The 15,000-nt window shown below is 45.6% G+C and overlaps 1 protein-coding gene across 5 annotated transcripts in view; it reads right to left on the reverse strand.

The window, feature by feature from the left end:
* Positions 1-15,000, reverse strand: part of LOC128688933 (putative neural-cadherin 2) — a 971,397-nt gene that overhangs the window by 78,582 nt on the left and 877,815 nt on the right. For 4 of the 5 annotated variants that reach the window (XM_070085434.1, XM_070085431.1, XM_070085433.1 and 1 more), the window contains exons 6-8: positions 7,698-7,832; positions 5,025-5,202; positions 56-289 (exon numbers count right to left, since the gene is read on the reverse strand). In XM_070085434.1, the coding sequence (XP_069941535.1) occupies positions 56-289; positions 5,025-5,202; positions 7,698-7,832 (547 nt within the window). The remainder of the gene's footprint in view (positions 1-55; positions 290-5,024; positions 5,203-7,697; positions 7,833-15,000) is intronic. The other variant, XM_070085435.1, reaches the window with a different exon arrangement.

The raw sequence follows: 15,000 nt of genomic DNA on the forward strand, positions 1-15,000 counted from the left end.
GTTGGGAACCCCTGCGGTCCGAGGGTACCTGGGTACCTGGCTGTAAGACCCTCACCTTTGAGTCCCCCACCGTCTGTAGCCACGACCTGGATGGCGTATCTCTGAGTCTTCTCTCTATCTAGACAGCAGAGGGCGGTGGTGATGAGTCCCTTCTCGCTGTCCACTGCGAAGATGGGTCTACCTGAAGTCTCGTCGATCACGTTCTTCTCCAGCGAGTACACGAGGCGTGCATTTTGCCCCTCGCGGGGGTCGTCATTGTCTGTAGCGGAGACCTGAGCTACGGCCGCCCCTGACCTCCAACAACACCATGTGAACAAGAAATAATAAGGAGGGAGAATAAATGTCACAGTACCAAGTGAGAGGAATAAAAGTCATAATACTGAGAGAGAGAGAGAGAGAGAGAGAGAGAGAGAGAGAGAGAGAGAGAGAGAGAGAGAGAGAGAGAGAGAGAGAGAGAGAGAGAGAGAGAGAGAGAGAGAGAGAGAGAGGATATATGCTGCAACACCAAGTAAGTTAGTCCTTTATACGTGCATGCAGGCAAAGTTTCTTGCAATATCAATCATTTGTGAAAATCTGTCCTATAAGCCACTTGTGAGGCTGAGGTACCCACCTCAGAACTCGGTGTCAACAGAGTTTGCCAGGGTAGGCGACTCACTTGGAGGCAGCCCACACAAATTTTCACAAAAGTGGAAGGCATAGTCACTTGTCAACCCCTCGGCTATGTTGGATCGTCTGACCACAAGGCTGTTTTTACGACACTTAAGATCCCAACAGAACGAGGTGTTGAGTCCACACGCACAACCTGGCTATGGGAAAGAGGTAATTGGCCAGCCCTTTGCTCTGAGCTCGCCACCACCGACTGGAATGCTCTTCTCCAAGGGGATGTTGACAACCAAGCGAAAGCCTTCACTGGACACATCCTTAATCTACAACAAGAACACATTCCTCACCGGCAATATGTGACGAAGCCTACAGATCAGCCTTGGTTTGGCTTTCGTTGTAGAGAGGCTGCTACTGCTAAGTACAAAGCACGGCGAAGGTATAAGAGGCATCCTACCACCTATAACAGGAACTTGCACATGCAAGCCTGTAGGCATATGGGTGATGTTCAAAAGTGGGCCATTGCTAAATGGGAGGCGGACACTAAAAGAAAGTTAGCATCAGGTAGGGTAGGCTCCAAAACCTGGTGGTCCCTGGTCAAGGACAGACAAGGTTATCTGCCTGATGAACTTATTCCACCTCTAAATCGACAGGATGGGACTACCTCTACTAGTAGTCAAGAGAAGGCTGACCTCTTTGCTGAACACTTTGCTACCAAAATGCAAGTTCCTGATCCAGCAAGGGACCCTCCTTGGCTAGCTGCAAGAACTGTGTCAAAACTGTCAGTGGTGTCAATAAGGCAGGAGGAGGTGCATTTCCTACTTAAATCGCTTGACCAAGAAAAGGCTGTGGGCCCAGACAAGTTGAGCCCAAGATTGTTGAGAAGATGTGCAGACCAGCTAGCAGCACCTCTAACTCGCATCTTTCAGCACTGCCTAGTACAGTGTAAATGGCCCTCTCTATGGAAAGAGGCAAATGTAGTCCCTGTTCACAAAAAGAAGAGCAGAGCAGAAATCAGCAACTACAGACCAGTGTCACTCCTGTCAATCACTGGTAAGATCCTTGAGACAATAATCTCAAGACAAATGACAGAGTTTTTTGACTACCACTCACTACTTTGTGATCGTCAATATGGCTTCAGGAAAGGTTACTCTGCTGCTGATCTGTTGTTAAACCTCTCCACTAAGTGGCACCAGTCACTGGATGAATCCAAAGTCAGCTGTGTGGTAGCACTGGACATTGCTGGCGCTTTCGACCGGGTGTGGCACCAGGGCCTCTTAGCAAAACTTCAAGCACTGGGAATTGCAGGCTCTATGCTATGTCTCCTCAGTGATTACCTTCATGGTAGATCTCTAAGTGTAGTTCTCAACGGAATGGAATCAGCAAGACTTCCTATTGGGGCAAGTGTTCCACAAGGAAGCGTGCTGGGTCCATTGTTATGGAATGTCTACTTCAACGACCTTCTTCATCTCATCCCAGAATCACATGCATATGCAGATGACTGTACACTGACATTCACTTATCCAAGAGAAGAAATGCCAGCTGCTCTAAGCTACATCAATCACCAGCTGAGAGCTATATCAGCTTGGGGAAATAGATGGCAAGTAACATTTGCACCTGAGAAAACGCAAATGATGATCATCTCTAGGAACCATGATGGTAATGCTGGTGCAGTAGTAAGGATGAATGGGAGGATGTTGGCACCTGGAGAAGAAGTTGATATCCTTGGGGTGAAATTTGACTCCAAACTAACCATGAAGAATCACGTTGTAAATCTTGCAAACAAGGCAGCCAGGAAGCTTACAGCACTTCGCCGTATCTCCCATATGCTTGACAGTAGGGGCTGCAAGATCCTGTACGAGGCACAAGTACGCTCACACCTTGAGTATGCTCCACTTTCTTGGTTTGCCTGCCCCCCCTCTCATCTGCGACTGCTTGACAGAGTAGAGAACAGAGCAAGACGTCTCATCTCTCGCCTGGACCCATCCTGGATAGATCTGTCATTTCAGCAGAGCCTTCAACATAGGAGGGATGTGGGTGGCCTTACTGTTATGTACAAGGCCAATATTGTCAAAATACCACACTTGGATCCACTTCGAGGACAGCGTGAAACAAGCTTTTATGCCACAAGACGGGCAGAAAGCAGCAACTTCACTCTGGTTGTACCCTTCTCCAGAACATCACTCCATCTGAGATCATACATACCCAGGATGACTCGAGTATGGAACACATTCGTTCAGCATAATGATGTCAACGAGATAAAGTCAGTTGATCAAATGAAAATGCTGGCCCACAGATGGCTCCAACTTCATCCTGTTCCCTACTTGTATGTCTCATAACAATACAAATGCTTTCAAATGAGCTGATGTAGGTAACAGCTCTTAGCTTGCCAATAAAGTTAGGAATCCTTAACCTGTAAATAGCTGTCAATAAAGCTAGGGATCCTTAACCTTGTCAAACCCTGTGTAAAAAAAAAAAAAAAAAAAAAAAAAAAAAAAAAAAAAAAAAAAAAAAAAAAAAAAAAAAAAAAAAAAAAAAAGAGAGAGAGAGAGAGAAAGTACAAAAGTCACAGAAAGGGAAGAATGAAAGTCACAACAGTAAGTGATAAAGACAAGTAAAATTCACATCAAGATATAATAAAAAATAAAATCACATTACTAAATGGTAAAGAAGAATAAAAGTCACCATAAGAAGAGACAAAATTAAAACTCACAATTCACAAGGAAGAAAATGAAGAGTTTGTGAACTCTAACTCCATTAAAAGACTTGTGTAATAAAAGCAAATAAAATATTTATCAATATAATCTCGAACAAAATATTAATAACTAATAATGATAATATAATAATAATTAATAACGATATAATAATTAATAATAATAATAATAATAATAATAATAATAATAATAATAATAATAATAACAATAATAAAAATTCCCGGAAATATTGTATAGGCTTGGGGGACACAAATCTTCTTGAAAGAGAAGGACCTCGGGGTGAGCACATTTCCGAGCATATCACCGGGGGCAAACATCAAGCGAATAACCTCTGCAACAAACGAAAGACCGGCAAAATTAGGAATAACTTTCAGGAATCTAAACAAGGAAGCATTCACGGCCTTATATACATCATTGGTCATGCCCATCTTGGAGTATGTAGCGCCAGTATAGAGCCACCATCTGATAAACCATGTTAAGAAGCTGAAAAAAAGTGCAAAGGTTAGCAACGAAACTAGTTCAAGAGCTGAGGGATATGAAGCATAGGGAGAGGCTAGAGGAGTTAAAACTGACGAGACTAGAGGAGAGAAGGACCAGAAACAACATGATTACGACGTAGAAAATACTGAGAGGAATTGACAGGGTGGATAGGGAAAGAGTTTGAGAGGCGAGTCACAGGTATACGAGGTCACAGCTGGAAGTTAGAAACACAGATGAGCCACAGAGATGTTAGGAAATATTTCTTTGTCCATAGAGTGGTCAGGAAGTGGAACGATCTAGACAGCGACGTGGTAGAGGCAGAATCCATACATAGCTTTAAGAGTAGGTATGATAGGGCTCACACAGTCTGGAGAGAGTGAAACCAGTAGGAGCTATGACCAGAAGCTGATAATTGACCCCTGCACCCACAATTAGATGAATACAGAGAGAGAGAGAGAGAGAGAGAGAGAGAGAGGAAAGCAATGCTGCAGTAATTCCTTCTTAAGAAATAAAAATCCCTCTACCCCATCCTGATCATTGCTCACGGGTGATTTAGTGAAAGTCTACGGCCGCAGCTAGTTAATATTCTCTTTTCATAAATCAAACACAAGCTTTGCGTTCGTGTGTATTTGCCCGTGTTTATGAATGTTTTTACGTGCACTCTCACTATGCACTCCACAACCATTAAAACAAGAGAGCAGCGTCACCATAACAGAGTTCAAACTAATATCCGACAGTGTATTTTTTTCCCTAAGACAAAAATTTCAACGCCTTAATAAATCTTTATGGGAATCAGGAAGACGAAAAAAAAATGTCAAATCTCCGTTCCTCAAATCTTGGAAAGAAAAATACCTCTTACCCGAAATTTCGATTTGCATTAATGCTGCCAGATATAAAATGCCGGCAACGGGGGTGTGGGCGCCAGCAGATGGAGACACGAGATGAACGAAAAGATTTAATTTCCTTCTTACATTCGTAGAACGAAGAGCGCGTTCACAAGAGAGAAAATCTATTAATGGCTGAAGGCGAAGTTCCCGAAGTTCTAGAGTTACTTTTTATTTTTTGGTCTAGTTGTTTCTTCTGTCCACGTTAATGTGTGTGTGTGTGTGTGTGTGTGTGTGTGTGTGTGTGTGTGTGTGTGTGTGTGTGTGTGTGTGTGTGTGTGTGTGTGTGTGTGTGTGTGAACATGAACTGCTGTGAGAACAAGAGCGGCGGTGGAAGGTGACTCACCCTCGGGAGTGTTCTCCGAGATGGTTGCGTTGACGACGTGGTGCGGGAAGAACGGCGCGTTGTCGTTGATGTCCTTCAGGTTGACGTGAACTGCAGTGACTGCTTCCTGTTGTCCGTCCGTGGCTGTCACCCGCAGCCGCCACTGTGACCTCCCATAAGGCGGGTCGCGGTCAAGCGGCTGTCGATGATACGACCAAGAAGAAACAGTCTCGTTAGAACATTATGGCAGGGAAACCCGCAGTGTACGACTACCATATTCTGCATGAGTTACATGGCAGGAACACCAGAAGCTGTGTGTTTACCATATTAACTGGGACTTACTTGGTGGGAACACCCGCAGTGCGAGGCCATCCAGTTCAACATATGAAAGTTACATAGTGGGGGAACAAAGCCTAGCTATGCTTCCCTGTCATATTATATCACAAGGGATGGGGTTCATACATGAGGTAATGAAATCTGTCCGTTTAAGCTGGGAGACTTCAGCGAGGCGCTGAGGATATCGTCAGTCATTCTAATTCGGGCTCAGTAGCTGCGAGAGCTTCAAAGGTATCGTCCCAGCAGGCAGGAGATACTATTATATGAGAATTATTACCTCCCGAGATAGGTAAGAGGGATCGCAGGGGAAGAGATTTGGGTAGATATCTTAAGCCAGAGATTAGCTATGTTTAAATCATCTTTACAAATGTTTTACGCAATGAGTTTACAATATAACATCTTAAATATAATGAATTTACAATGTTATATATTATTTATAAACTTTAGTCTAAAACAGTGACAAATGAAGATGGTTTAACCTAGCACAACCAAGTGAAGGAAAAAATAAAATATATTAAGTACATAGTGTTGAAAACGATAGCGACTCTATAACGTAAAAAAAAGGTTAATGTAAAGAAGGAATTCCATACTTTAAAATAAACATGTATGAAAAACCATTTTCTTTCCCACGGTACAGATACATTAGTCATTCCTTCCGTCACAGTAACATTAACCATCAAAGGGGGTGTCTCTTGAAGCCGTGGTGGACAACGTTATTACCGCAGACAGACTACACCTGGTCAGTCACTCGGCCGATGTAGATAAATGGTTCAGAGAACCAACAGGATGATGAATTAGACACTTGTGCAACACTTGGGTATCTTTATTATCAAAACGTTTCTCCAACAAGTGAGTTTCCTCAATCCAATACAGAGAAGATTGATGATGATCAGAAGGAGTTTGAGGTAATCAGTCGCTCAGCCTGGAGTCGATGCACAAGCATTTGATTCATCACATGGTGGATGTTCATGCATCTCTCACACGCCCCTGATGTCTCCGTTCATTGCCTTTGTTGTTATTACCACCTTAGCTAACAACCGTACCTGAGGGTTAAACAGCTGGCTTAATATGTTACAACTACAGCTGGTCTTGTATTACCAGCATCGCTGCAGCAGTTCCTGATGATAGTAACGGAAAGACTAACCACTTCGCTTTACGCTTCGACCACAGCTGGTCTTCTGTTACTGCCAGTTCCGGAGTGATAAACAGCTGGTTTGATGTTCCAACACAGCTGGCTACGTTACTACCGCAGCTGAGTCTGTCTTATCATCACGGCTATTCTTGTCCTCCCGTTACAACGTGACGTACAAATGAAAATTCGGTCTTTATTTCTGCCATAATTTTGTAGCAGATCCCTCCTTCAAGAGAAGTTCCTTGATGCTGGCGAGGGGCTCTTGATCAAAGGAACTGAATCTGAATTATAATTTCAAAAACCAAGCCTGAATGTCTTCTATTCCCTCAGGCGCTGTATGACCCCTATGGGTTTAGCGGTTCTCATGCATGTAATAATAATAATAATAATAATAATAATTATAATAATAATAATAATTAATAATAATAATTAATAATAATAATTAGCTGCAGATCGATTCATAACATCCTGTGAGATGGGTTAATCACAACTTAGGAATCGGTATCCCCCTCCAGCCACGGAATGGATGGCAGCAGCTCTCTGACAGCCCCAAGACTAGATAATCCGAATAATCTGCACCAGGAGATGGGCCATTCAGCTCATCAAGGCTCCGGGCACATATATAATTGATGATAATCCCTGCTGCCTCACTCTGGGAAAGGCTGTGTGTGTGTGTGTGTGTGTGTGTGTGTGTGTGTGTGTGTGTGTGTGTGTGTGTGTGTGTGTGTGTGTGTGTGTGTGTGTGCGCGTGTGTGTGTGTGTGTGTTGAGATTCAGCTCCTGGGCCTCATTTCTTAAACTTTGTTGGGATATACTGATTAAATTTTCAACTTTCTCTAGTGAGTTCTTTTAGCTTTTTTTTTTTCCTAAATTTATGCAAGTTTTCTTTTGGATAATTGTTCATGGGATTTTTGCTTTACTCGCAGACATCCATGAAAGATATTTATCCATTAAATTATATAAATTAAAAACATTTCTTGGTAAAATAATTCTTTTGTAGGTCCCACTAGTGGCACTTCACAATGGGGATTTTTTTTCACTTATCAATGTTCGTAGCAGGAAAAGAGGAGGATGAGAGCAGTGGAGGAGGAGGAGGAAGAGGACGAGGAAGAGGAGGAGGAGCAGGTTGAGGTTGAGGTTGAGGTTGAGGAGGAGGAGGACAAAGAGGAAGAGAAGGAGGATAGTGAAGAGGTCATCTCTCGAGTAATGCAAGAGAAAAGTACTCACTCGCAGGAGGTGGATGGCGCCGGTGGTGGAGTCGACAGCGAAGCACGGTCTTGTGCCGTTCGTGTAGACGCCGTCGCCGGAGAGGGAATAGTGGAGGTGGCCGTAGTCCCCAGCGTCCCCGTCCGTCGCCGTCACCTGCTTAGTCCAACACCGTAGAGGTACGGAGGGTGAGGGAGGGAGAGGAAGAGGCTTATGTTACAAGTGTTTGAGATTTCAGGTTCTGATGTTTTACCCGTGTTAGTTACCATTTTGTCCAAGGCACATGTCGATTAGACACTAGGCCTGTTGTGTGTGTAGGTGTGTGTGTGTGTGTAGGTGTGTGTGTGTGTGTGTGTGTGTGTAGGTGTGTGTGTGTGTGTGTAGGTGTGTGTGTGTGTGTAGGTGTGTGTGTGTGTGTAGGTGTGTGTGTGTGTGTAGGTGTGTGTGTGTGTGTAGGTGTGTGTGTGTGTGTAGGTGTGTGTGTGTGTGTAGGTGTGTGTGTGTGTGTAGGTGTGTGTAGGTGTGTGTGTGTGTGTGTGTGTAGGTGTGTGTGTGTGTGTTTATGTTTGTGTGTGTGTATGTGTGTGTGTATGAGTGTGTGTATATGTGTTTTTGTCTCTGTGTGTGTGTGTGTTTGTGTGTGTGTATGTATGTGTGTATGTATGTGTGTATGTATGTGTGTATGTATGTGTGTATGTATGTGTGTATGTATGTGTGTATGTATGTGTGTATGTATGTGTGTACTCACCTAATTGTGGTTGCAGGGGTCGAGACTCGGCTCCTGGCCCCGCCTCTTCACTGATCGCTACTGGATCCTCTCTCTCTCTCTGCTTCCTGAGTTTTGTCATACCTCTTCTTAAAACTATGTATGGTTCCTGCCTCCACTACTTCACTTGCTAGGCTATTCCACTTGCTGACAACTCTATGACTGAAGAAATACTTCCTAACGTCCCTGTGACTCGTCTGAGTCTTCAGCTTCCAGTTGTGACCCCTTATCCCTGTGTCCCCTCTCTGGAACATCCTATCTCTGTCCACCTTGTCTATTCCCCGCAGTATCTTGTATGTCGTTATCATGTCTCCCCTGACCCTTCTGTCCTCCAGTGTCGTCAGTCCGATTTCCCTTAACCTATCCTCGTATGACATTCCCTTGAGCTCTGGGATTAGCCTTGTTGCAAACCTTTGTACTTTCTCTAACTTCTTGACGTGCTTGACCAGGTGTGGGTTCCAGACTGGTGCTGCATACTCCAGTATGGGCCTAACATACACAGTGTACAGTGTATTGAACGATTCCTTATTAAGGTATCGGAACGCTATTCTCAGGTTTGCCAGGCGCCCGTATGCTGCAACGGTTATTTGGTTGATGTGTGCCTCCGGTGATGTGCTCGGTGTTATGGTCACCCCAAGGTCTTTCTCCCTGAGTGAGGTCTGTAGTCTTTGTCCACCTAGCCTATACTCTGTCTGCGGTCTTCTTTGCCCCTCCCCAGTGTGTGTGTGTGTGTGTGTGTGTGTGTGTGTGTGTGTGTGTGTGTGTGTGAGTGCTCATCTATTTGTGGTTGCAGGGGTCGAGTCACAGCTCCTGGCCTCGCCTCTTTGCTGGTCGCTACTATGTCCACTTTCTCCCTGCTCAATGAGCTTTATCCTGTGTATGTGTGTGTGTGTGTCTGTATATATGCACTCGGTAAGTTGTGATTGCTGGGATCAGGGTTGACCTGGCCCCACCTCTGAACTGCATATGAACAGTGTCATTAATTCACTGCCTCGTCGGCCCTGATCAACCTATCCAGTTATACTACTTCCTTCATTTATCTTATTTTCAATTCCTGGCCATTTACGAAATTAGCCATAGTTAGACTTCGATGATTCCTCGTGATCACTCATTTTAGTCATGGTTGAGGTTTGGTCAACGAGGGAAGTTGAGGGAGGCACCGGTCTCCAGGCTGCTGAGGGGGGAAAAGCTGTTAGAGAGAGAAACTTGGCTCGCCTTGGCCACCTGCTGGTTTTCCGATGTCTTCTTTTTCCCGAGGGCTGGATGATTAATGCTTTGGGGTAGCGTAATATTCTCCTCAATATGTTTTGTCTAGTGGTACAGCTCTTGCCTAGATTGCCATGTTAAGTGGGTGACTAGGAGCAGACCCATTCTTAATATTGGTAACTTTTGGTAAAATTATATTTATCTTCACGTTTTTTGCGTTAATTTATATCTCTTCGTACTTTGTTGTTATATGTCTTCTTGTTAGGCCAGGGGAGCAGACGCACTGTGTGCGCCGCTAACAACAATCTTCAATAAATCTATCGTTACAGGGCACCTACCTGAGTTGAAGACGGTAAATGTAGTCTCAGTTTTTGAGAATTAAAGCAGGCAGCATTCAACTATTATTTAACATAAATGGACTGGCTTGTAAGGCAGATACCTATACTGCTACCAGTACTAGTTCGTCTCACACGCAGGAGGAGTAGTAGGGGCAGCAGCGAACCTTGATTTATAAGGAGTAGGTCAGGACTTTAAAGTTACCTGTTGTACACGTAAAATTATTTTGAGAAAGTGGCAAGGCCTCACTTAAATTATAATTCGGATCTACATATTACATCACTCTCCACTCATTTAATTCGACAAAAAGCTTCAACATTCTCTTTTAGCACAAAATGTTGTCAAATGGAGACGTCTAATAGTCAAAAGATTAGATGTAATTAAAGTTTCCTGTAACAAATCTGCTTCAAAATTACACATTGCTAGAAATTTATTACAAATACATTTATATAAGAATAAATAAGAATTCTTGAACGTATTTGGTTAAAAGGAAAATCTTTCAGCATTCCAGTGATGCCTGACATAACCAACTGGCCGGGATTTAGTTAGTTATGATACTGGTGAAAGAGGATAAAAATGTTCCAGGAGAGGAAACAAGGGCCGCATGAGGCCTTGACCAGCATACACTGACAGTCACTCAGATTCAGTGAGCCCAGCAGTCGCTGTTGCCATTACTCTACCATAGTCTCTGAGTTACTCCCAACCTTCACATATCCTGCTATATTCTGGATCTCACTCTGGTAAAATGTCTGTCCTTGTTGCAGTAGTTTGAGTATTGTAATTATTTTACCTACTGTATTGCGTTATTCCAGTTTTTCCTCGCAGCTCTGGTACCAGCCTGGACGACATGTCTTTCAACTTTCACTGTGTTTGTCTAGGTGGAATTTTTCCACGCTGTTACTTTCTGTGTGGAAGGGAATGTGCGTGGGCGTGTGTGGATGCATGTATGCGAATGGGTGTGTGTTTGTGTGCATGTGTGTATTTGTGACTGTAGAGGTTGAGTCTAAGCTCCTGACCCCTTTTCTCAGCTGGAGAATACTGGGTTCACGCTCTCCTGGCTTCATGAGCGATATCATACCCATTCCTGAAGCTGTGCATAGATCTTGCCTCTAAGAATTTGCTGTCTAGATCGCTCCACTTCCTGACAACACTGAGGCTGAATATTTCCAACAATCCCTGTAACTTATCTGTATTACAAGCTTCCGGCTGTGCCCTAGTGTTGCTGTTTCCCGCCTCTTAAACAACCTGTCTCGGCTCACCTTATCCGTTCCTCTCAGTATTTTGTACGTCGCTATTATATCTCCCCTGGTTCATCTGTTCTTCAATATCATGAGATTTAGCTTCTTTAGTCTCTCCCAGAAGTTCACACCCCTTAGCTCTGTATTTTATTTTACAGTTTCTTGACATGTTTGATCAGGTGTGTGATCAACACTGGTGTTGCATTCTCTGACACATGTATATAATACTGCATATGATATTTTTGTTAAGATTCCTGAAAGCTAATCTTAGTCTGGGGTTATTGGAGTTAGGAGAGACTGAAGGAAGTAAACCTGAAGACAAAGACTAGAGAAGACCAATCCTGTCAGAGGGAACAACGTGTGACAGATTAGACACATGTGCATCACTTTGGTATCTTCGTTGTGGAAACATTTCGCCACACAATGGCTTCATTAGTGCAATGCAAAGAAGAATGGTAGAGATTAGGAGTTTGAGGTAATCAGTCCTTCAGCCTGGAGTCGATGTAAGGATGAAGTAACCCTACCTGAAGGGACATTTCCGTCCTACGGGACTGTAAGGATGGAGCAGTTGTCTGGCATGGTTGGATTACACTTTCACCTCCATATTGAATAGTTGGGAAATTAGGTTGCAGATTATATCCTGCCGTCTGACTTAACTTCTACCCATCTTTCTGACTAGGGAAAGGTGTGGTATTATTATTATTAGTAGTATTAGTAGTAGTAGAAGTGACATTTACGACGCACCGTGACCTAGTAGGTCACTCATCGCTCACAGTCACACAAAAATATATACACAACACGATAAAAACAAGGATACAATGACCATATAATATAAAAGAGCATAAACACTTAATACAAAAGGCATCATACCAAGTTAATAAACCAGTATCAATTAAAACTCCCCATGAAATTATTAATTTTAAAAGGCTTTCCTAAAAGTTCCTGGGATAGGACGTAAGTCTCCCATTGCGTGATACGATTACCATCTAACAGTTATAATAATGTGAAACAGTTATAGTAATGTGTCTGTTGCAAGGTTAGAGGACTTATTTTCACAGTTTCCGGACGGAGAATCGTGACTCTAAACACTCCGAGCTGAATGATCCACACAGTTTTAGCGCTCTATATAAATGTAACAATATACCGACGGAGTCTTCCTGGGGCCACATTTACCTTGGAAACGTTTTTCAGCACACAATTGCATAAGTAACATTGAAATCCTCATCTGATGGTAGTATAAAGGCGAGTGTTCCGTGTACCGCTCTGGTGACATCACATGCGAGTGTTCCGTGTATCGCTCTGGTTATATCACATGCGAGTGTTCCGTGTATCGCTCTGGTGACATCACATGCGAGTGTTCCGTGTACCGCTCTGGTGACATCACATGCGAGTGTTCCGTGTACCGCTCTGGTGACATCACATGCGAGTGTTCCGTGTATCGCTCTGGTGACATCACATGCGAGTGTTCAGTGTACCGCCCTGGTGACATCACATGCGAGTGTTCAGGGTACCGCCCTGGTGACATCACATGCGAGTGTTCAGGGTACCGCCCTGGTGACATCACATGCGAGTGTTCAGGGTACCGCCCTGGTGACATCACATGCGAGTGTTCAGGGTACCGCCCTGGTGACATCACATGCGAGTGTTCCATGTACCGCTCTGGTGACATCACATGCGAGTGTTCAGTGTACCGCCCTGGTGACATCACATGCGAGTGTTCCGTGTACCGCTCTGGTGACATCACATGCGAGTGTTCCGTGTACCGCTCTGGTGATATCACATGCGAGTGTTCAGTGTACCGCCCTGGTGACATCACATGCGAGTGTTCAGTGTACCGCCCTGGTGACATCACATGCGAGTGTTCAGTGTACCGCCCTGGTGACATCACATGCGAGTGTTCAGTGTACCGCCCTGGTGACATCACATGCGAGTGTTCCGTGTACCGCCCTGGTGACATCACATGCGAGTGTTCCGTGTACCGCCCTGGTGACATCACATGCGAGTGTTCCGTGTACCGCCCTGGTGACATCACATGCGAGTGTTCCGTGTACCGCCCTGGTGACATCACATGGGAGTGTTCAGGGTACCGCCCTGGTGACATCACATGCGAGTGTTCCGTGTACCGCCCTGGTGACATCACATGCGAGTGTTCCGTGTACCGCCCTGGTGACATCACATGCGAGTGTTCCGTGTACCGCCCTGGTGACATCACATGCGAGTGTTCCGTGTACCGCCCTGGTGACATCACATGCGAGTGTTCAGTGTACCGCCCTGGTGACATCACATGCGAGTGTTCCGTGTACCGCCCTGGTGACATCACATGCGAGTGTTCCGTGTACCGCCCTGGTGACATCACATGAGGGTGTTCAGGGCACCGCCCTGGTGACATAACATGCGAGTGTTCCGTGTACCGCCCTGGTGACATCACATGCGAGTGTTCAGGGTACCACCCTGGTGACATCACATGCGAGTGTTCAGTGTACCGCCCTGGTGACATCACATGCGAGTGTTCAGGGTACCACCCTGGTGACATCACATGCGAGTGTTCAGTGTACCGCCCTGGTGACATCACATGCGAGTGTTCAGTGGACCACCCTGGTGACATCACATGCGAGTGTACCGTGTACCGCCCTGGTGACATCACTTGCGAGTGTTCAGTGGACCACCCTGGTGACATCACATGCGAGTGTACCGTGTACCGCCCTGGTGACATCACTTGCGAGTGTTCCGTGTACCGCCCTGGTGACATCACATGCGAGTGTACCGTGTACCGCCCTGGTGACATCACTTGCTAGTGTTCCGTGTACCGCCCTGGTGACATCACATGCGAGTGTTCCGTGTACCGCCCTGGTGACATCACATGCGAGTGTTCCGTGTACCGCCCTGGTGACATCACTTGCGAGTGTTCCGTGTACCGCCCTGGTGACATCACATGGGAGTGTTCAGGGTACTTCCCTGGTGACATCACATGCGAGTGTTCCGTGTACCCCCCTGGTGACATCACATGCGAGTGTTCCGTGTACCGCCCTGGTGACATCACATGCGAGTGTTCCGTGTACCGCCCTGGTGACATCACATGCGAGCGTTCCGTGTACCGCCCTGGTGACATCACATGCGAGTGTTCCGTGTACCGCCCTAGTGACATCACATGCGAGTGTTCAGTGTACCGCCCTGGTGACATCACATGCGAGTGTTCCGTGTACCGCCCTGGTGACATCACATGCGAGTGTTCCGTGTACCGCCCTGGTGACATCACATGAGGGTGTTCAGGGTACCGCCCTGGTGACATCACATGAGGGTGTTCAGGGTACCGCCCTGGTGACATCACATGCGAGTGTTCTGTGTACCGCCCTGGTGACATCACATGCGAGTGTTCCGTGTACCGCCCTGGTGACATCACATGAGGGTGTTCAGGGTACCGCCCTGGTGACATAACATGCGAGTGTTCCGTGTACCGCCCTGGTGACATCACATGCGAGTGTTCAGTGTACCGCCCTGGTGACATCACATGCGAGTGTTCAGTGTACCGCCCTGGTGACATCACATGCGAGTGTTCAGTGGACCACCCTGGTGACATCACATGCGAGTGTTCAGTGTACCGCCCTGGTGACATCACATGCGAGTGTTCAGTGTACCACCCTGGTGACATCACATACGAGTGTTCAGTGTACCGCCCTGGTGACATCACATGCGAGTGTTCAGTGTACCACCCTGGTGACATCACATGCGAGCGTTCAGTGTACCGCCCTGGTGACATCACATGCGAGTGTTCAGTGTA

This window comes from Cherax quadricarinatus, chromosome 16 (genome assembly GCF_038502225.1).
Source record: "Cherax quadricarinatus isolate ZL_2023a chromosome 16, ASM3850222v1, whole genome shotgun sequence".
Lineage (NCBI taxonomy): Eukaryota > Metazoa > Arthropoda > Malacostraca > Decapoda > Parastacidae > Cherax > Cherax quadricarinatus.